Here is a 24,015-nt window from a genome sequence, read left to right as displayed (position 1 = left end):
AACTCTCAATCAAATCCTATTAGTAGAAGCATGACTCTGACTTTCCACTCTTTTCAAACTTAACTACAGGCAAAAAAAATAATAAATTTTCCTTAACTTCTTGCAAAGTCATTACATAACAAATAGTGTGAACACAGCTTTGACACTTAACTATCTTGGCAATAAAGTATCAGCTTGTAATAGCAGCGCTGTTTAAATATTCTGGTTGGAGGCTGATTTAGGTGCATAGCATTAGCTCAGCAAATGCAACAATAAGAAGTGGGTCGCCTACGAGTTCAAAGGCTAAAACCTGAACTGAATCTCATTAGTGCTGTTTTCACTGAGAGAAAATGAGGCCATTATCAAGTTTTTTCAAGCCAGCTGGAAAAGATCTTAAGATGGCACAAGGGTAAAGTCTGAAGAGCAGCATGGTGGAATTAATGTTTGCCTCCACATGTACAGTATCACTGGTCGGGTAAATCATTGATTGGCCTATGGCACAAGGTCCTATCTGTTGTCTGGTGACAACCTATTACAACCTATGATATTGCCAGCTGTGCACATGCAGAAATCAGGGCAGCAAATGCATGCGGACAGTTGTTTCTGTGCAAACGGTGACAGGTAAATGTCTAATCGAAAATGTTTATAAGTGTATGCAAGCATGTACGACTTTCATTATATTCAAATAACCAAAAATATAGTAACACACTATATTAACACCAATATAACATGACTAGGTGCATGTGTTCTACAGGGTTAAAGATGTTGTTGCTATAAAGACCATTAGTTGTGTCCATGAAGCTCAAAAATAATCTGGTGTCTTCATCTGTTCTCCTTTGAGGCACCATACAAATACCCACTTTTTTTTTTTTTACTCTATGACACAATAAATACTCGACAATCTGTTTCACAATCAACTATAATCTTACATACTATTGCATCTGCAGGGTCCAAAAGCTGGCGACTTGTTGCAAGTGAGTGCAATGTTATCGGAGCTATAATTACATCAGCCCTGGGTAAATCAAAAGAAACGCAGCTCTGGGACTGTGGAGGGATTCATCAAGTAGCTCACACTTCAACAGGTCGGATTCTAACTAACCAGAGGGATCTGAACCTGTGGCTTCACATTAATCTGCCAAATTGTCAGGTGTCCCTTTTAATTTTTTTTGAAAAGCATCCCCACACTGGATTAAAATTTAGAGTTAATTTAATCATGAATATGCAACAAGTCCTCCTACCTGCACAACCATATATAGGTTGTTGATTGTCCTGAACTGACCAATAAGACCACCCTTTTCAGGGGTGGAGGACTGATACATCTTGATAAAATTATATAAACAAGTCTACCTCATTTTAAGGGATGCACAGATGATGAAGTAAACGTGAATTGTGCTACTTGAGACATGCAACCAGAGGAACTGCATTAAAAAAATAAGTACACATTCAATTTCACACTCATTAGGTGAGTTTGTGAGCCCAAAAAGCAGATTCGTAATGACGAGAATGCAAGGCAAGTCCTGCAGTGAAGGATTTAAGAGGCCATAACATCATTCAGGTGCAGGAGTGTCTCGCCACCACTGTGGCACTGCTCGAAAAGTGTCCACTTATCTCAAGGAATCGTTGTAGCGTCAAGTGCAGAAATGGTACAAGATATTGAAAAACACATCACCTGTTTCCCTTTGTCATTGTGGCCATGGGGATACAACATGTACACCAAATTATTAAAAGTACTCCACTCCAGCCAGGAAAGCATTGCCAGCCACTGCATTTGAGTAATATAAGTAAGTAAAAAACATAACACACAAAGTATAAGTGCTTATATTCAGCAGTTAATAATAACACTTGAAATTGAGGGACTATGATGAAGAATTGCAGCTGATGATTTCACCTCAACAACAAACAGCGGTCTCTCCTATGTTAAAGTCCTCCATTTTTTTGGCCCAATCGATTCAACACAACCTCCTCTCAACTTGGACTTTGTCCCTGGTTACACCATCCTCTGTTGCTCCTGTTGTAATTACTATAAATAATTGCATTAGGAGCCTTCTAATAATTAAACAAAAGAGTGACGGTTCCACGTTCCACAGAGGTACAGTCTCTCATAAAAACGACGTGGATGACTTTATCGCTACGATATGCTTTGTAATTCCTAACTATGCAATTGAACTGGCAGTGATCCTTGAACCTTGGCAATAAAACCCTGGCACACTCAGAACACGCTTCCTTTCGTCCAATCGCAGAGCATCTAAAAAGGCAAAGGGACATGCATATTCCTTCCACGGATTAAGAGCATTTGGAGAAGGGATTAAACATCTGTGTTATAGCATGAGATAGATAGATCGAGGAAGTAATGATGATACATAAAAACAGAGCAAGAAAATATATCGTAGGCACACAAACCAACGGTAGAGAATACTGAAAACGCAGCATGACACAGTGTCCAGGCTCAGCAGCAAAAGACAGGAAATTCCACCAATGTGATTTGTCAATCAGAAAACAAGTCTTGACATGTCTGAGAATTTAGAGGATTTACAGTCAAACCTCTGTTAGGAATACAATTATTTCAAGAGAAAGGAATGATGGAAGTGTAGAACACAATGTCCAAATGTTTAATGAATGAGGAGCGAGCCTGTTGGCTATACCTTGATATACTAGGTAATTAGGAGCTTGTAGGGTGCAACCTCAGAATCTGAAAGAAAAATGGTTGATTTCTCATACTGTATCATGAGCAGCAGAGGAAGAATTAGCAAGAAATAAAAGATGCTGCAGTCAAACAAATTCCTTTATCGTCTTCGTCTTTATCGCTTTGTTGTTGCAAGCTATGCAAGCTATGCTAGATTATGCCGTTAGATAAGGCATCAAAAGCAGCAGCAGGAGGATGTCTATTATATACAGTAGATGCTCACATGACCTATCACGCATAATAAAGGACATCACATAATTCATTGGACAAGGACGGATAAAGAAAAAAAGTTAGGTCGGAGCTATCCAACAAGTGCTCCCTTCTAAATATTGTTCATCTAGAACAAGAAATTATCCCTCGCTTGCATCGCTTACCATAAACAGTCATCACATGACGGGCAAATGAAGCATTGAAGTGTGTGTTTGTTCCAATGCTCGACATTTGCCCTTTATGTTTATGCATTACATTAAAAAAAATGTAACTGTGGAATCAGCCCAGGTCAGGATTAGTCCAAGTATTCAATCCCTATTTGGCAAGTGAAGGAATTTTCAGAAAGCACAAAGCTAAATGCCATTAACAGTCACATGGTGACAACTGAGCAACATAAGCCCGATTTTATCCAGCATGAGATATGGTTGAGAGTCACAAAAAAAACAACTGGGATTCATAATGTTGTCAACTACAGGATTATTCCATTAAACAAAGAATAGAATGTGCATATTCATGAAGTAACGTTGTACTGATAAGACTGATAATCTGTTACACTCCACAAATTGAAGTTGACAGGGTTGATCCAACATCTTCAAGAGCTTCACAAAAATAGTTACATACAGTGCTCTTTTGCTTTATTTTTTCTGAGGGTAAAGACATCTCGTGGCTGTTGTTTTTTTTGCACACCCTGGATACGTGCACAACACCCAACACCGGTGTAAACAAGCCATCAGCCACCAGAACAGTCGTAAAAAAAACAGCTTGGCTGCTAAAAGAGACCTCGCTTTGGTTCTCTGCGCGACGGTGACCTTATCCAAAACCACAGTAGACTTGGGCGAGAAAAGACATTCAGAGAAGGAGGGGGATGATGCGGCAGTAAAAGGAAAAGTGTTGTGAAATGTTGTCCCGCGTGCATCAAAGTTCATCAGTAAGCCTATTAAGACACAGGAACTTTGACAAACACTGAAGATTGAGGTTGGCATAATCTTGAGAGATCAGAAATCCAGGAAATCGTCAACAGACATGAGTCTGCCACAGTTCAGCCATAACTTTGCTTCATCATCCTTTAACCTAAGGTGGCTGCATTATACTGCATTGTAAAATATCTATGTGGTAGCACAGGTCGTCTTCCAACTTGACGGTCAGAGGTTGCAATTTCTAGGAAAACTTCTAAGAAAAATCTCAGATGATATCTTGGTTACCTACAGCTTCCGCAAGCAACAACATGTAAAAAAAAAAATGCAACTGTAACGCATCAATGCAGGCATACAACCCCGAGAGCTACGCTCATACCAAGCTTTGACTGTAACGAAAGGACAATTACATACAAATTAGCGTCATGTGGATCATATAAATCAACATCACATAACTGGCTTTTTAAGTCATGGAACAGTTAGAGCCTGACAGTGCTGAAATCCATTACTGCAAGTCATGTTTACATTTCTGCCGCACAGCTTCTCCCTTCTATTGGCCCCTTAGATCCGGCTCCCAGCTGTGAACAAATCGTCCACTCTTCATGAGAAGGCCAGACGTGTTTTTACACTCGACAATGCTGCATATATGCATTGTTGTGGAACCTGTTGTGGACAATCTGGCTTGCGCTGTAATGATAATGATTGTGCATTCATGTCATTAGTTGTTACCATTGCTTGTATCAGCATTAGGTGGTGTCAGGTCATGGCTGTTACCACATGACACAATGTTTCCTACATGTATTTATTACTACATTACGACAGATCATAGAACAATCAAAACATAGTTTATGTCACAGCATTGTTTCATATTGTGTATTTAAGGTGCTTTATGGTGTATTAACAAAGTAAGTGTTGGGGAATAAACAGTGATTTTAACTATAAATACAACTTGACTCGACTTGTGTGTGTCTGCTCTGACTTCTATAATCTGCAGTACACTTGTAAATGGTGAGGGTGCGTGTGTGTGCACATCTTGTGTATGTGTGTGTGTGTGTGTGTGTGTGTGTTGGGCTTTCGCATGCCTCTGTGAAATGCAGAGAGCTCTGAGAGGCCTATCGAGGGTGAGTAGGTGAGAAGAAGGGGAAAAAAGTAGCAGCAGTCTAAGGAGAGAGAGACGCAACAGCACACCAGAGCAGATCTGTACACGTGGCCTCCCAACCTCTCTGTGTGTACAAACACACACAGAGACACACACACAGACAGTCTGTCCTGCTATCGACGGCTGGCACACACACACACACAGAGTGCAGCAACCGAGGAAGAGTTTACATCAGCTTTTTAAGTATTTTTACAGTCAGTGTGGGTGTGAACATTTTATGATGACATTTAAAAAATTCACATGAAAAATATTAGCGTGCATAATATAGAGGAAGCAATGCCCTGTACAGTTAAATCTGCTGCATACAGTAAAAAAGTAAAAAAATTGAGTATCTACTGTACTTCATAAAATGTGGCATTGTGCCGTTTTTAAAAACTTTAAAAGAACATTTCCATTTCACCCTGAGCTTGCAGCATCAACATTTGTCTATTTAATTATTAGTTACATAACACAAGACTCGGGCCAAACAACCTGATGGAGCCAAACCGTGCTCCATCTGTGCTGAAACTCCCCATCGCACAGTTAGCAGCACAGTGATACAGTAGTGCATGGAGCCAGCTAATGCGCTAACCCGTTTTAACACGATTTAAGGTACTTTGATGATCGCGATCAATCTGGCTCACCACCAGGTGTCACTGTCATACATGTGTGACACCTATTTTAAACACTGACCTTGTCAGGACCAGTAAAGTCCTCATGGAGACACATATACTTGACATGTACTTCAGACACTGGTGCAGCAACATTTGAGTTCTACTGAGTAGAACAGTATTTCTGATTTTCCTCCTTGTACTACCAGAGGAAACTTTTATGTTCAGTGGAATTAAACATTGTCTTAGTTTTGAGAAGCATTTGCTGCTTTGGAGCAGCTTTTCACAACACTGGAGAATGTGCAGCAGCAGTCTGTGTGCTGGGAGCGGGACATTGTTGATATTAGCAGACTCAATTCCTGTACAAACTACAACAACTCACTCACTCACGGCTCTCTCTCCTCCTTCATTGCTTCAGTATCAGTGTGTGGAATTCGGCCACTATTTACTGCATGCATACAGGAGTCCGTAAATCTGACCCAAAACTGAGAATGGAATAAAATAAAGTGGAAATAAGAAGACTTAATTATTGCACGGCCATTATCACCTAGGCATTTGTTTGTATATGAAGTCGCTTGTTCTGTAGGAGCTCCTGCATTGCACCGTTTAAGCCTTGCAGAGCATCAAGGGAACACTTTGTGAAAAGAAAAATGCTGGTGCAACAAGCGTCAACATACCAGGAAGTAGCTCGAGTACAGTAAAGGTACACTGTGACACAGATTCTTTTGCACAAGTTTGTCAAACTAACCCTGCAACACCTAACACTGAGCGGATCCCTAATATGTTTTTAAAGGGCATTGTCTTCAATGTTTGCAGACGAATTAGCATCCATTGTGGACTATTTGTACTGAAAGGAAATTCAAACAAACTGTGACAACAGGAGATTAGACTTCACACATGCAGAATGAGTCATGACAAAAGAGGCGTTTCCACAGTTATAACTAGTTCGCAGCAGAACAACCCAGGGGTACATCAATGTGACAGCAGAGAGATAACAGTAGCAGATACCCATGTTCATTTCAGACCCAAACACCACAGTCGCTCGTCTAAAAACACAAGGCTGAGTCACAAGAGAACACAACAGTCATCAGACGGCATAGAGGGATCTGCCCATTCAGGCCCAGTGTCCACAAAGGAGCTCATAAAACAGCAAATAATATCTCTCTCTTTAACATTACACTCACAGTCAATGCAGCATTTAGATAGTACTTTCCAGCTGAAGTCACACATGAGACTGTTCTTTCTTACTGTACTGCATGTACATGACATTTTGCATCCTCCAAAATGCACATATCATGTTTTCTAAATGAATCACGTCCTGTGGGACTGAAACATTTACGTAACCCTGCAATTTTACTGGGTTACAACTGTGTTACAAAGAGGAACATGGAAATTCTACTGAGTGTGTGTGTGTGTGTGAGAACAACCCTAATCCCTGAAATTACCAGAAAAGGAAATACAGATTTTCGTTATCTCACTGTTAGGATTATATAAGCGGTAACCTGTTCCCTGTAACCTGGCAACAAAAAGCTCATCGTTTTGCCATGTATCTGCTTCCTCTGACAACAATCCATGACTTTTCATTTGTCAAGGCATTCCAAAACATGAAGGATTGAGCGGGTTTAAAAAAATAATAATAATAAATAAATAAATAAATAAATAAAAATAACAAGCATATACTCTTACAGTTCATCCAGCTAAAATATAATAAATACAGACAGCAGTGTCATATGAGTTGGTATGGAGCTGCAATAACTGTACCAGAACCCCGTCATGCAATTCTCCAACACCATTATTGCAACGTGTAAAGTTCAGGATGAGGGAAAGTTGATCAGAAAGTTGAAAATGTCGTAATGCTGCCGGTGTGGAATCATTTCCTGTTTCTATACTTGTGAAAAGCACCACAGGGGCATTGTCAGGGTCAGATATATTCAGTATTGTCAGGTTCTGCAATATACTGATCACTCTCAATTTAAAAGTCAATTCAATTTAATTCAATTTATTTGTATAGCAACGAATCACAGCAACATACTAGACTCACAGATGTGCAGCCATTTGCCTCGACCGGTTGGGGTGAAAGGAAAAATGTGGGACAGTAAGCAAAATAAACAGTGAACTCTGACTGCTGTCATTGGCATCGTTCATTTGTGCAGAATCTTTTCCTGCCACCATGGCAGAGCAAACAAACCCTTTTGCACACAAATACAACGTCAAACAAAGCACACAATGAAGCACAAAAAATGTCATGACAAAAGTAAACAGCAGGATAGAGTAGTTTTAAGGGTCCTACCTGGAGAAGACTGCAAAAGATGACATGACACCTGGGGAGGGGAGCCCGTCATTGCCTCTCTGTAACCCTGCTGGTTCCCCATATCTGTTCCCTCGAGCCCAACTCTCCTCCACAGATTGAGGCACATTTGAGTACATGCCAAAAGGCTTCTGGTCTTGAAGGCCCACAGTGGATGCTGGGTTGGCCTTGAAGTGGTAGCCAGGTCCTCCACTGACTCCCATGGGTGAGGACATGGAGCCTCCTCCATGGATAGAGCTCATGCTGCTCTGGAGACACTGTGCCTGACAGAAAGCACCGTTGTCTTGCTTCTCCTGCTTCACACCAGGGGTGCAGATGTGGATGAAGGAGTTGTCCTGTTCTTTCTCTACCTTGATCCTAACAGTAGAGAGAAGCGTGGACGGCAGCTGAAGTGGATGTTGTGGTGGTTGTAGTAGATGACAATGCTGCTGCTGTTGATAATGGTGAATGTGTTGCTGCTGGTCTGTGCCATTCAAACTGGTGGCGCTTCCTCCGTTACCCAACAGAGTCTTTGTTTCCTTTAGCAAGCTGCTGTCAGGACCACCACCACCATCACCACCTCCGCCGCTGTCAAGCAGAATGTTATCCACTTCTGCCACCCACTCTGAATCACTGATTTCTGAATTAGGAAGGACCAGGTGTTCCCAAATATCAGTTTGCCCAATCAGGCGATTACTGTTGTCATCCAAATCACAAGGTCCACCAACTCCTAAATCAGTTTCCAGAGAGAAATTTCCCTCCTGCTTGATGCGCTGTGGGAAAAGATCTGGCAGAGGGAGGTTCCCCAGGACGGACCTGACTGAGCTGTTGATAACTGTGGTGGCTGATGGATCGAGATCAGAAAACGGCAAATTGCCCTCCATGTTGAATATATCGATATCCTGTGGTTGTTGCGGTTTCTGCATTCTCATGATTTTGGCCTCCTTGTCTGACCCCTCGAACTGACCATGAGGGGATTCAAAGAGGCCTCCAAAATCGCTCTGCTCTTTGGTTCCAGTCCGGCCATTTGGGTCCACCGTGAGCTGGGGCATGGACCCAGGGCCAGGCAGGTGCATTGTGGACGTGAGCAGCGAACCAGCTGTGTCACCTGTGTCGCCGCTTAGTCCGACTCCTGTCTCCACAAAGGTCAGGCTGTCGTCTCGGTTACCATTGCGCTTGAATCCGCCCTGATCCATTTCTTTGTCCCGACAGGACAGCGAATGGGGGGGGACACAACACACACAGTGAGAGAGATAAGACTTTGGTTAGGCTTTTAAAAGAGATATCATGGATATGATGACACTATGACAATGGTGAAAATGCTTTTTTGAAATATAGACTTTTCACAAGAATAGATGTCATGAATCACCTGTAACACAAACGTGTAACAGTGCAGTTTAAACGACACTGCCGTCTTATTTATGTTAATTTTCCATGAAATTACAGCAAACAAATCAGAGGCAATCTCCTTCTCTCTCGCCCATCTGGAACAATATGGCAGAGGGAAACACATATAGGTTTAGCTTTAATCAGTGTTTGACAGTAACAAAGATGATGAAGCTGCTCATTTTGTTCAACTATGTGTGCACATCTGAAGTGCCCTGGTGTAACTTGTGTTACAAGACAGTGCTAATGACAACAACATACAAGAGCTCGAGCTAATATGGGCCTCAGGGCGTTTCCAGCAACCGCAATTTGACGCCATTTGCAAGAGAAAGTAAATTCAGTGCCATTAAGGGAGCTAAATACCAAATAAATGAAATGCAAAGTAGGGATTTCATTTAGACCAGGGGACTCAAACTGGCGGCCCCCCACTTAATATGTTATAATGAAAACATGGCCCACGACCTCACCATCTTCTAAACACAGTGTGTCGCTGAGGCACAGCTGCCAGCGAGGTGATAGAATATATGTATCTCAGCAATAAGACATTTGGTCATAATTAGGAATGGCAGTGGCCGAAACGGCTCCTGGCACGAATTTCAATTACAGCTGTCCACATTATTATTTATGTAATTTAAAATAAATGCCTGTTTTTGATATTAATACATTAATTTTGCATCATAAATAGTATTATCACATATACGGTGGTCTGTAATATTGTGGACAGTTGTTTTATTTCCCACTTTTTGTTCTCTAGGCCGGCCCCCTCTTGACCACTATAGGTGCGAATTGGCCCCCAGGTCATTTGAGTTTGAGACCCCTGATTTAGACATTTAAAGTGAACTTAAATGTTTTTCAGAGTCAGTGCCACTAAAGTAAACATGAAAATAAGGACATCCTGTGTGTGTGTGTTGAAAAAATAGAAATACTTTTGTTTTGGTCACACACACACTGACTGTGTTTCACCACTTCCTCTCGAGCCACAGCGCAGTTACAGACGTCTCTGTCTGTGTCAAGGACGGCTGTAGTTTATCTCATATGGAGCACAATCTCTCTGCAAATGCATTGAAAGAGGAGATAACAGATACCCTCCTATATACGTTAAAGTTGACAAATTGGGGGGGGGGGGTGTGTTAGTTCTCACGCACAACACCATGAACGGCATTAGTGCAACCTGTTGGCGCTGAGAGGAAAATACGCTGCTCACACGCCTACTACAGCCCCGAGGCGCTGATAAACTGAAGTTTGTGCAACATTTTCTCTTTCTTGCACAGAAAAAGGAACGACGAAGAGGTCTCCTCGCTGCTGTCACTGTCAGTGAACCACGGTGCGGCTGCAACAACGCAGCAGCAGCAGCAGCAGCGGGGACGGACGCTCATCGTCGGCCTACCTCGACATAACAAGCAGCTTCTTTACTCGTCTATTTCTGTCTCCCCCTGGTCTCTGAAAGTATTCCTGCAGAGATCTGTGCCAATTATGAGACAAGTGCCAACATGTTAAAGTGGGTCGTACCTGTAGTGGAATAAGGAGAGCACTCCAATGGTCAGGTCATCTCATATAAGTCCGAGTTGAGGAAAAAAAAATAACGGGGGGGAGAAAAAGCGCAATGTCCACCCTGTCAAGCTGTCCACTCCACTGGTGAAATGTCAGATGCGTTCGCTGCCGCTGTCACTGTCGCCGTCCACGCCGCGAGGCAGGAAAAAAACAGCATCTACTATTTCAAACTAGAGTCAACAACAACAAAAAATAAGAAACACGTCGCTGACCTCACTGGAGTTCGTGATCCATCTTGTGCGCCGCCTCGACGATCTGTCGATAACTTTTAACACACGTCGCGGCGAGAGGAGGGGACGGGCGGAAAGGAGGAGGCGGAGGAGGCGGAGGAGATCGATCGGTCACTTGTTTGCTCATACTCTCGGCAGGGGAAAAAAAAAGCAAAATCCGTTCAAGAAGCGACAGATTTAGGGCATAAGTGAGTGCAGTGAGTGCTTTAAAGTTATGTAATTCCGCCGCGCTGTTCTGGCGCACTCAACTGCAAACTCGAACCAGGGCAGGGCGGACAGTTAGGGAAACGGCGTCAAGCTCGTTGAAACGAGAGCGGCACTTCTTGCCGCGCCCTTTAACAATAAAAGTCCTGTTGTCACAGCTGTGTAATCATTACCTTACATGTTCACAGATATACACTCAATGCGTATCTTTTTGTGTACAAACATAATCACTAGCGTTTCGAAAGCACCCAATACACACTTTATCATTAATTTCGTGTTTCGTTTAGGGATTTTATTTTTTAAAGGAAAGGAGATCAGCTTCCGCTCAGCGTTTGTCCACGTTCGGGAGCTTGACAGAATTGTGAGTTTGACACTTGCTGGTGAACGCCCCTTTCCCAGACTGAAACTCACCCTGCTGGGGAATCTGTCAAAACGTGTCTCCATCGCCCACCTGCTTAACTCCCGGCATGGTGGGTCAGAAGAGACGAGGGCATAATGGAGGGCTGCTTCTCCAACTTCCTCAACCACGAAACCTATGTACATGGAGTTCTCAAGAGTTAATGTTATAAAGTCAGTGCAATCCCAATAGAAACGGATCACAGTTATGTTGCATCTTGTCTTCTGCAGTTCCTGATGGGCCCCAGGTATTTGATGAGAAGTAAACACACAAGATATTTTAACAGTTAGGCAAAACTGTGAACAACTTTGCACAGTCGTGCATGACTTTTCAATATAAACAAATGAGTTCACACAGTGCTGATTAAGCGTACACAACTCTCTCTATATTTTCCAGTTTTGCCGTGTTTGGATCTTGTGCTGCGTGGTGACATTCCTGTGAGAAACACACACACACACACACACACACACACACACATACACACACACACACAGGAAGTGATTTGTTTTATGTCAAGACAGAGGCAGCTGCAAACGGAGTTGGAGTATGGCTGGAAATACAAAGACGTGCTCCCCCCATGAAGAGTTTCCAAAGTGAATTTGACTGACCACATACCTTTCTCACGCACCCACAGTAAACAAACAAGTACACAGACAGTTTTTCCACTTGCCATACATCCAGGTTGCATTTCCATCCAAATATATCCAAGCCTCTCTTGGATCAAAAATGCATGGAAATTCATTTGAAACTGTAGATGAGCAGTTTCACCCCAAACCTCACACCAAAGCTCCGGTCCTCAAAGACATCAAAGATATCAAAGAACCACTGTGATCCACCCTTTATCTAATAACGTCAAAGGTCCTTGCCTTTAAAAGCATGCAGGCCATCCGTTCACTCTTTAACTGTTCACGACCGTATTTTCACATATTTTTATATTAGACCACAATAATCCTGTGTGAATCTGTTAAACCGAATTCAAACTAAATGAACACAGTTCATCGGTTCCTACATTTCCCAGCCGCTAACTGTGAGGCAGTAAAGTATCCTTTTTTATACACTTAAGTAGGTCTCATAAAGGCTTAAAGTCTGTTTCACTAATAAGACGAGACAAGTCTTTCCAGAGTGTTTGATTATGTTTTGACCAACACTCTGAAAAACAAGTCCTTTAGAATCCGGAGTGGGTTTCCCAAGACCCAGGAGTTTCTAGGTGCAGAGTCATCGACAATCATTACTAACCCTTATCTCCAGGATTGAGGTTATGTTATTTCAACAGCCCAATATTGCATCAAAGATAATAGGCGATTTGCACTGTGTGCATCTTGAGCGAGCAAGAAATCCAATCCAAATGTATTTCCATATTTCTATAGCACAAAAAACAGAGCAAAGTGCTGTACATTGCATAAATACACAATGTAAACTAAAGGCAATTCCATTTAATCATGGCTTTGATATTTGTAATACGTCATTCATCCTGGGTTTTAGCTCAGAGAATAGCTGTCAATTCATCCAGGGAATTGCTGAAGGGAGTGAAAAATAGGCCAGATTCAAATCGCAGACAGCACATGGTAGGAAAAAAGATGTTTATGCAAACTAAATAAAAACTGCAAAATAAAACTGCCTTCAGCAATTTCCGATCATTAATCACGCCTCAGGCAAACAAATGTTCCGCTCTCAACAAGAGTTGAAACTCAGCTTATTGTGCAGTTTGAGCAGAGAGAAGTCAGAGGATAAACTGCGAGTCTGCAGCAGTCTGGAAACTCGAAGCCTGAGCCTGAATCCTATTCTTTATACATCTCTATACACACAAGCAATGGGTAGATTTCAGCTCCCACAAGCAGACGATTGTGTCTGCAGGCCACAGACGATCTGTCTGTGGGGTCATTTCCTGCTCGGGCCCTCCCTCCTCTCAAGTCATCCACTCGGAACAGGAAATGAATTCAAAATGCGACAAAATAAAAGCACGTATTTAATCCTCAACACTGTATCATAAACCCCGTTGGAAAAAAATATAAAAACAATTGTTTCTATTGCTCTATTTGCATGCTGTTCGACCGCTTAAGCATCAGAGTCAACAATTAAAGGAAAAGGAAGCCTCATGCCCTCTCTCAAGTCTTCACAATGGTCACAGAATAAAAACTCATATGAAAAACAGCAGTCTATATCTGTTGGACGATAGCATATGTGCACCCTCCCAAATTCTAAAATTCATCCCATTTATTTTTATCATAGTCTGTTAAACAGCACTGAGATAAATTGAGGAAATATTATTTGTCTGTGTGTATTTGCACACCTGTTCTCCAACGTACTGAAAAAACAAAAACTCAACATTGCAAAAATAGACTCCTTCTGCACTATACTGCAAGACTAAATGCAATAAAAAAGGTTTCATTTGTTGTAAAATGAAAACCACAAAACTGCACAGGAAATAACGAGTGACCTCTGCACTAGAAAAGGTCACTAGGAATTAAAATTAAAGGATGAAGAAGAGGATGCGTGAGGAAGAGAAGTGGTACACGCCCAATTCTGTTCCATCTTCGAGAAAAGAAACATGGACGGGCAGACGCAAAACCAACATCAAGAAGAAGAAGAAAGGCGGAAAAAGGGGTGGGGTGAGAGGTGCAGGTTTGGCTCTCCATGCAAGTCATTTGATTAGGAGGAGCAGAGTGTGTCCTGTGAATGTGGATGATTCATTAAGGGCAAGTGTGGTTGGCGAGAGGCTGGAGCTCCCCAGGGCCCGAGAAAACCGCACTGTTCTCAAAACATCACAGGGAACACTGTGAGTTTCTTTATCGCGAGGTAACAATGGGAGAAATTATTTACCAATAAGTGATAATAATAAAAAAAAAAAAAAAAGCACTTTTATTTCTTAGTGTGGAAAGTTACACAAGTTTCAGCGTTGCTAAGAGAACATCTTGTGATGACCGGGTGTCAAATGTTTGAACAAAAGCATAATAATCAAAACATTTTCGATCACAGATGCACACATTAACTGCCAGCGGCCTATTTGCTTTGATAGATTTGAGCAACGGTGGAGCTGTTAACTATATTTTATGTTGTTGTTGTTGTGGTAAATAATCAACCTGGCAATCGACTTAAAAATGAATTCTCAATTTTTGTAGCTGACCAGTGCACTGTGTTCCGAGTACATTCCCAATCAGGCATGTTTCTAAACCTATTGATTAACTGTTGTTAATGCCAATAAAGCTAAATTGAGCGAAAGGGTGCCGGAGTCACATTTGTTTTTACATCTGCTTCTATCAAAATATCTAACCTTGCTCGCTGAACTCCGAGGAGAAAGGTGGGGAGTTCATGGGCCACGGATGTGCCGACTGATGACTGGAGCTCCGGCCTTATCTCAATTTTCCATCACTGCTGGTGTTGACAGTGTGTTCCTGGAGCGCCTGCTGTAAACAACGCCTGGTTTGCTGTCGTTAAAAAAATCAATAATGCCAGATTAATTGTCTGCATTTGTTCGTCGAGTCACGGCCTCCATGATTTTTGCTACATTCTGTCATCTTGCACAGATGAACACGCCTCATTAACACTAATGGTAAATTGATTCAATAGCTATAGAGATGTAAGCCGAGAGACAATCAAGACACGCTGCTAACAATGAATCACCGATAACTGACAACAAACAATCCACCAGACTTAATGAATACAATATGAATAGAATTATTAAAGACTTTGTTAGACTTTGTGGATTTGTGGAATTGTGTGCTTTTCTGTAGGACGCTCCAGTCTATCCTAAACTCAGCGTTTAGGCCTCTTATCATGGCTGCCGTTTGAATTCTCTCAGGTCATTTCATGCTGTGAAGAACCTTTTGAAGCCAAATTGATCATTTGACCACATTCGGAGTCATTAGAAATCGTTTTTTTCCGGGTGACCTTTCAGTGTGGACCAAAATGTCAGAGGTGGAAAAGAAGAACGGGAAGGAAGGAAATATGCCTGTTCTCTTATATATCTGACATGGGGAACACAAAATGGGCAGACACATACAGAACGAGAAAGACAGAAAAGGGGCGGAGAAATGGGGGGAAAGGGGAGGGGCAGGCATGACCCGCCGTGCAAGTCATTCAATTAGGCCGTGCACAGAAGTGTGTCCTGTGAATGTGGATGTCTTATTAAGAGCTAGTGTGCCTGGTGAGGAGCAGGAGCTCCCCAGGGCATGAGGAAAACTGCACTGTTCTCAAAACATCACAGGGAACACTAACGCTGGGCCAACGATGGGTCATCCTATTTATAAGTAAATTATTTAAAAAAACAACAACAACAAAAAACACACTGGACGTGTGGTGATCTGTGTGCAAATATGTGCCACAGGGGTTCATGGGATAATTATGTTATTGGTCTATGACTGTGTGTGGTGCAGTGGGTTACACTGGTTGCAATGCTGAGAGGACGACCATGTGGAAATTCAGTGGATGACAAACACACACTTGGATGGATGTGCTGCCTGATGCAGGCCAACGTCTGGGTTTCAAATATTTTTTAATTTGACAGAAATATCAGTCAGCTTTTTGCTCACACACACTGAGAGGACATTGCACTGACTTACATTTATTTCCTGGAGACTTAACCATAATTACTACTGGCCTCATCCTAACCCTGACCTTAACCCTAACTTTTAAAACATGTCTTCACCTCAAAATGTAGTAATTTTGGGGACCGTCCCCATAATGTATTTGTCCCCTTAAGGAAGACAAGTCCTCATAATGTGACCGTCAGATTTTGGTCCCCACAACATAAGACATATCAGTTACACACACACGCAAAATGCTTTCCATGACTTCAGAGGACATTGCATTGACTTACATTCATTTCCTGGAGACTTACTCCACCATACTACTGACCAAATCCTAAACTTGACCACCTTAACCCTAACTTTTACATTATGGGGACTTGATTTTTTTCCCAATAAGGAAAATAAGTCCCCATAACGTGACTGTAAAAATAAGGAATACCAGGTACACACACACGTTTGAGCAGCATTCATAGTGAGGACACTCATAGACATAATGCATTCTCTAGCCCGTTACACTAACTCTGTGAGGACCAGCCAAAATGTCCTCACTCCCTATGGTTTACACATTTTTTGTCCTCATAGCCCAAACAAGAACACACACATACTACAGGTGTCATCAGTCTGACAGTAGAGGTTAAAAGGTCAGTCCATCACAATCGTCCATTTGAATCACAAGTGCAGAATCTCTCTAGTCAGCGGTCGATGGATAAGCAGCTATTTGGATTTATCAGATGAGATTTTGAGATAATAGTCTCTTACTTGGTGAAACTCTGCTGCCACGCAAACACTGAGTGTAAAAGGTTTTTTTTTTTATTAGTGGGCATCATGACACTAAAATCTGTCAACAGAATTCTCACGTCTCACTCAGTGTAGTGAGATGATGAGGGAAAAGTAAACTTTTCTGGTGTTTTAGGAGTCAATAAAAGTTCACAACAGCAGGAGCAGACGGAAGGTTGAGCAGTCAATGCCTGCAACTTTACAGCTGGCCAGAAAAAAGTCTCTGGTCCAATCAATTGTCCTCACATTCAAGCCAACCATGATCGTCCGAGTGCCAAAGAATTTTGCCACGTGGAATTTGAAAGATAACCAAGCTGCAACAAGTCAGTCACATTCATCACCATAAAGTGTTTTCTCTCCTCACCACTCCAGCTCCACTGACGATGTGGTAACAGCTCTCCAGCACGACCAAAAGAAACTAATGGAGAGTCAACCTTGCAGGAAAATGTCGCTCTGTGTTTTTTTTTTAACGAGGAAAATATGACACAAACAGTTTGGATTTAAACCATAAACATGCATACATATGTTATGTTAACACGTTTGAACAATAAAACTGCAGATCGGTATGACACATCGCGCCAACTGCTCTATTCTCTGGCCCGTCAGAACACTCACTCTGTCCTTCAAATAGATCTGTAATGCGACTGAGTCACGTCACGGCGTTAGACGTTGAGGAGAAAGCACACGGGAGGAAGGAAGAGAAGCAGAGAAAGGAAGGAAGGAGTTCTTTTTAAAGGTGAACAGGCAGTTCACACCCTTTGGTATTTATTCTTTGAGAGGCTGACTCAGACAATGAAACGGGAAACATCTAATGCGGGAAGGAATTAAAATGACACTGCAAGGATGGATTTATATACAGGCTACATATAGAGTGTGTTCTTGCTCGGCGTGAGCATGCATGTATTTGCAGACGGTTGTATATAAGACAGATTTAATCTAATGAGGACATGCAGGAGGTCTGACTGACAAGGCCTGGAGGGCATTTGGTATATGTCCATGATTCTGCCATGTCACAGAATTAAGTATGTACTGTGTGTATATATATATATATATATACATATATATATATAATATATATATATATATATATATATATATATATATATATATATATAATATATATATAAATATATATATATATATATATATATATATATAATATATATATAAATATATATATATATATATATATATATATAATATATATATAATATACCCGCAGAGTCTACGGGGAGGTATCTACAACCTGTTGTTTAAATTGCAGTAACATGCAGTCGTAAATAATGTTTTTGCAGAGCTATGCGAGGATCAGATGGGTGTCGTGAGTCATAAAAAACAAGTTAATAATATGGTTTTTGCACTTCAGATATTTCTCCTGAGCAGAACAATTTAACTTAAGATGCTAAAGTGCAAAGACTAGACCGTTTTATTATTATTTGAGAAAACGATCAGCTTCAAACCCTGGAACCTTTGACCTCCCTTCATGCACACGAAACCTCAAGTAATGCTTTAATTAAAGCATTAGGCAGGATTACATAAATGTGACGCTTATTGCCTTTATCCCTGCTTCAGTGCACATTAAGTGTGATGAATTATATGAAAAAGAATCAACAACAGAATACTTCCCAGTTTCACTGCGACATAATTCCTGCAAAAATAAATAAATAAATATTCTCGCGTAAATGCTCAACTGACCAAATGAAGAGCAAGGATAAAAGTTCTATATTTAGAATCTGTTTTGCATAGAGAGCAAGACACGGCACATCAATTCTCTGACCACAGTGACCTTTGGATTCAATAGTTCAATAGGGAATATGATCTTTTCGCGGCATACGAGGGGTTTTTAGAAGATTAGCCTCACAAAACACCCATTAGCTGTCAACAGAGTGGCTGCAGGGCTGATGGGTTTGCCGTCCGCAGACTGATTCGCCATCATTTTACTTCCCGCTACAATAATAATAATAATGATGATAATAATGATAATAGTACAGCCCTGATGATAAATCGGTTTTACTCATAAGGATAATCATCAACTTTGTGCCCATTACATACAAACAGAAGCCAAGCCATGGCTATATGAGCGAAGAGCACAAACTATTCTCTCTGGATATGCAGTGATTTTATTTGATACATTTGAACTGTATTTAAGCAGGAATAAACATCATCGTGTCCTGGCCAAGACAGGCAGCAGAACATAATATAGGTTCGGGCACTGATATAACCAAAACATTTACAACGCGCAGTATAAAATCACTTTTCAATAAAAGCAACTTTTCAAGTCTATTAAAGTGCATAAATATCTGACTGTACGCATAATAATCATTATTCTAGGGAAAAGCTGTCAACCTGCTCTTATAGACTCAGAGTTCACTGTGGGGTTAACTGAAGTGAAGACACCGTTTACGTTCCCTTGAGCAAACTACTTCACTGGTATTGTAACCTATTGTACTCGGCCAAAGAGAGAAAAAAAGACACATTTCCTTCAATGGGACAAAGAAGGAGCAAAGTAAGCAAGGACACACAATCAGTTTCATGTACCCTGGCAGAAACGTCAACATGATGGCAGCGAGAGTGAGCATCAGAAATGAGAAACATACTGATCCTGACATTCCCGGTAAGAACACGCACATAACATCTGCTTTTCAGGGGTTATATTAAATTCAAGAGCAGGACAGATTGTCCTTTTTATTCTGTGCCTGCACAGAAAACTTGAATTTGAATTTCTCATGTGAGAAAGTAAATGATGTGAGTGTTGCTCTTGCTCCTGTAAAGGTTAACTTTTACAATTGTACAAGTGTGTGCAGGTGTCTTCCTATATGCATCCCATATATGCCTGGTAGTGTTACATAATTATTATGATTACTAATTATGAGGCAGCACTTTTTATTTAAAATGTCTTAAAAAGGGGGACATTATCTGGCTCTGCGTAAAAGGAGCAATTATATTCCTAATTCTTCTGGAGCAGCAGGAGGTAAATTTAATTAAGATGTTTCTCCAAGTTTCTCCACCAAAATTATGTGCATATACGAAACATGTTGCTGATCATTTATTGTTTAGCTGTTGTTTTCACAGTAAATATGCGACACAAAGAGAGGTTTTATTCACTAGGGTGACTCACTCGCTCACAGACAGGGACAGAGAGAGAGAGAGACTCACCAGTTGTCTCTTGTTCTTTCGTGCAAGAGAGAGAGAAAATGAGTGAAAGTGGATCAGGTAACAAATCCTCACTTTAATTGTGAAAGGATTATAGTGCTTTCACAGCCACTGCATCTCTTCTATAAAAAAAAAAAAAAAAAAAAGACAATCCTTCCAAAACACCGAGCTCAAGAAATGAAAATAATAAAAACAACTATCGCGTAACAATTAATTAAATGCAGAGCAATTCTCGCTGATTCACTGTTCGCTTAAACACCACCACCTTCACCGACTGTGTTTTACCTCGATTGCAGTATCATGCGAGTACATCGATAGAGGCAAACTTCTCCAGGGGATGAGGAGCAATTGATTGTGATCCGGGCCCAGTGAGGACAGCATGGTCTAGTTACAGTTCAACTCCTTACTCCTCACTTATCTGCAAAGACAAAAAGGAAATGAATGGTAAGTGAAGACGTGTCTTTATGTTATCTATACAGTTGAAATAATTCACCTGAAATTACATTTTTGTTATTGTAGTCATTAGGATTGTGAACTGGGATAGAAGCCACACAGGCAGCATATTATGTTCTAAGGTCACACAGACGAACATGAACTAATGAAGCAAACATCTGAGCCTAAACATTGTTCCCTTTGCCTCACTGCATCACCCTCTCCAGTTATTCTCCTCCATCTCATCCTTTGTTATAAACATCCTTCCTTCCTTACAGCCATTTGTGTGCATGTGTTTATATGCGTGTGTGTGTTTTTTATAGAGAGGTGTGTGTGATGATTTGATTTAGTCTGCAGCCCTGATCACAGCTCTTTTTTTTTTTTTTACTGGCAAACCAGTCACCATGGATACAGGCCGCGTTGTGACCTTTCGGGGTCGACCTATCATGTGCTAAGTGGTCGGTATGCGGAGCACTGAGGGTACGGCTTAGTGTAGGGTCGTGTTCGTACAAAGGAGCACACAAACACACACGTGTGTGCTACACACAGGTTTTAACCTTCATGATGTTTTAGCAGTGCTCATGAATCCAAATAATGAACGTACATTTGCCAGCCGTCATGCTTGCATAATAACATTTTTTTTTTCCCCCAGTTGGACCAGGTGGAAGTAATATTTTTCTGACGGATGCTGATTTAGATAGAAACCACAAACTCAGGTTTGACAACAAAATAATGAAAAATCATGAGTGTTTTTGACCAAAATGATCTGAGCGGCTCTATTCAGAAAGCTTCACAAAGCAACAAAAACACAGCGGTAAAAGGACAAAGTGAGTTGGCAAGAACTAACAGAGAGAGGGTTTTTCTATTGTTTTGTTTGTTTTTAAACTCACACCCAAAGAGAGAGTTTGTAGTGACTGATTCTGGGCACCATCTTCAAAGATGTCACGTTTAAACTTAACTCAAGCAGTGTACACAAAACAAACGTTCAAAGAAAGGACAAGAAGGCACATTTACACAACTTTTCAAATGTGAAGATTTTCTGCTTTGTATCATTAAAAAAATTCAAGTTCAAGCTGCATTAATAGGTATTTTATGTCAACAATGGATCAAATACTTTAAAGAACCCACAGAGAATTATCAATCAGCTCTCTCATGTTCCAGCATATACTGCACACACAGCTATTTAATGTACTTTATCCATGTTAAATTTCCTCATTCTTTTATCTTCACATTATAACCTGCATTTATGAAAACCCACTGCTAATACAAGGCCCATGAAAAGGAGGTGGGTGTTCAAATAAAATAAAAAGAGTAATAATAATAATCTCTCTATCAATTCAAGGTCTTACAAGGGCACCAGTGTGCGCAGTGTTGACATTTTCTTGGATAAGAAATGCAGAAGAAAAGGAGCGAGTTTGGGTGCTCTTACTGGTAAAAAATAAAAAAAATAAAAATATTTCTCATGTAGCTTAAACCTATGAGGATGAGGAGATGAGAGGATGAGAAGAACTGTGATAAAGAACTTTGAACTGTGGAGGGCAGCATGACACATTTTTTAGAAGAAGAAGAGGAGGGTGATAAAGGAGATTGATTCTCAATATTGAAAGTTATTTTTCCTCGACGCAAACAAACCTCCTTTTCAGAATAAAAGAGCCTTATTCTATTCCCTCATACGCCCTTTGTGCAGCGATGTCCCTGTAAGAACTACATTTTAACTGGACCTGTGCCTTCATTTTTTTCCTGATTTATGACAAGGTTTCATTACCCGGCCTAATTGTTGCTCTAATGAGAAGCTTGTTTATCTGGGAGAGTAATAAGAGGTGTCATTTAGCATCAATTACACTCATGGCTTTTTAATCTGGCATTAGGATGCAGCCAGAGAGAATGTACCCATGCCTACTCCAGGTTGAACACATTTGTTATGAAGAATATGAACAATTTGCCCTAAGATAGAAAAATGAGTGCCACTAATTGGCCTAGTGGACAGAAGAGATATTGCAGTTTGTATTCCAAATATTAACAGAGAGAGGATCTTGAGAGCCTCCTGTGAAGACAGAATAGTTGACATTTGGACTTTGACCTTTGCACTCACTGCAGGTATAAACACAAGAGATTTGACAATGAAAGTAATTAATGTGTCATCTGGAAGAACAAAATAATTACAGCCTATAAATAGAAAGTGTTAGACGACGGTAGCATAAGGGATTTCTTCTTCTAATAATAATGATAATTATAATTTCTGACAGGCCATTCATGTAAAGGTGTGATGCTGCCATCCATAGTTCACCACAGTTCAGCATTCTTTATCACAGTGGGAATTTCACCTTCATTCTCTTCCTCATTCCTCCTGGGTTGGTCCCCTCTCCTCTCATTTCCTCAATGTCCTCCTCCTTCTATTTCTCTTTGTTATTCTCATTGAAGCCAAGTTTCATGGAGTAAACCATTGGTAAAAAGGAGAATGTAGTGAATTCTTGATCTCACTTAAAGACATAATACACATGCACTTTCACAAGCGCTTGCTTATTAACTGCATCAACCTGCTCCTGCCTTGGAACAACTGAACCGAACTCAACCCATTGATGAAATAGTTCCGCCTCTTTTTTCCCTGCTGGGACATGCTGAACCGCCTGCTGTGAAAAAAGGCCCGTGGGCAATATTCAATTTGTGGTCGGACTTTCTTTTGAAGTTTGATGAGTTGATCTATAGCTGTCGTACGTGCCTCTTTATTTACGTGTGAATTTGTGTCTGCCAAAAATATTTTGCAAATTAGTCATGGTCTTGTCCTCGCACACTTCTCTGAATAATCAAGATGAGCCCGCTGACGATGAATATAATCAAATGTCAGCATACATTAGCTCAGGTCGCTTTACATAAAAGAGTGCATACCCCATTAATATGCCTGAGTTCCCCTCGGTGAGGAAGTCCTTGTTGACACCGGAGAGAAAACAAGCTCTGTTTTAACAGGAAGCAAAAACCAGGTTCTGGGTGGGTGGTTGTCTGAAGCAAAAGGAGACATATGTGGGGGAGAGAGGAGAAGTGAAGGGAGAGTTTGTTGTATATACATGTACAGGATATACATACTTAAACTTTAATGCTCACACAGCAGAGAATACACACACACTAACCACAATCCTAATCTTCAAATCTCAGGCCCTAAATTTAAACCAGTTCCTCAGAAATTGTCCCAGGAGGACGACTGGTCCCGACAAGGCCAGTGTTTATGCCAGAAAAGGTCCTCAAGAGGTAACAAATACCCAAAGAACACACACCCCCCACTCATTTCCCCGCAGCTGGACTCTGCTTATCCCTTGCAGTGTTTGCGTTAGTTCATCGAGTTCTGAATCAACTGTTAGAAGAGTCCGCGAAGCCACAAGAGGGGACAATTAACCTAATGAAATGCAGGAGCAAATCACACTCAGTGCTGTGCTAACAGTTGCTCGGTGAATATTCATGTGCTGTTGGCTTTGCAGATGCATTAAAAAGGCAGCACCGCGTCGCTGAATAGCAATCGTTACATTTCCACCTGTCACTCGTCTT

General features: G+C 41.1%; 1 protein-coding gene across 1 annotated transcript in view; it reads right to left on the bottom strand.

The window, feature by feature from the left end:
- The window catches only part of LOC310944149 (glucocorticoid receptor-like), a 51,450-nt gene extending 40,257 nt beyond the window's left edge, over positions 1–11,193 (bottom strand). Inside the window, exons 1-2 of the mRNA XM_083909848.1 lie at positions 10,718–11,193; positions 7,826–9,020 (exon numbers count right to left, since the gene is read on the bottom strand). Of these exons, the coding sequence (XP_083765974.1) occupies positions 7,826–9,018 (1,193 nt within the window). The 5' untranslated portion in view covers positions 9,019–9,020; positions 10,718–11,193. The remainder of the gene's footprint in view (positions 1–7,825; positions 9,021–10,717) is intronic.
- Positions 11,194–24,015: the final 12,822 nt, after the last annotated feature.

Source organism: Microchirus variegatus (genome assembly GCF_963457635.1).
Source record: "Microchirus variegatus genome assembly, chromosome: 2".
Lineage (NCBI taxonomy): Eukaryota > Metazoa > Chordata > Actinopteri > Pleuronectiformes > Soleidae > Microchirus > Microchirus variegatus.
This window is presented reverse-complemented; position numbering and strand designations above follow the sequence as displayed.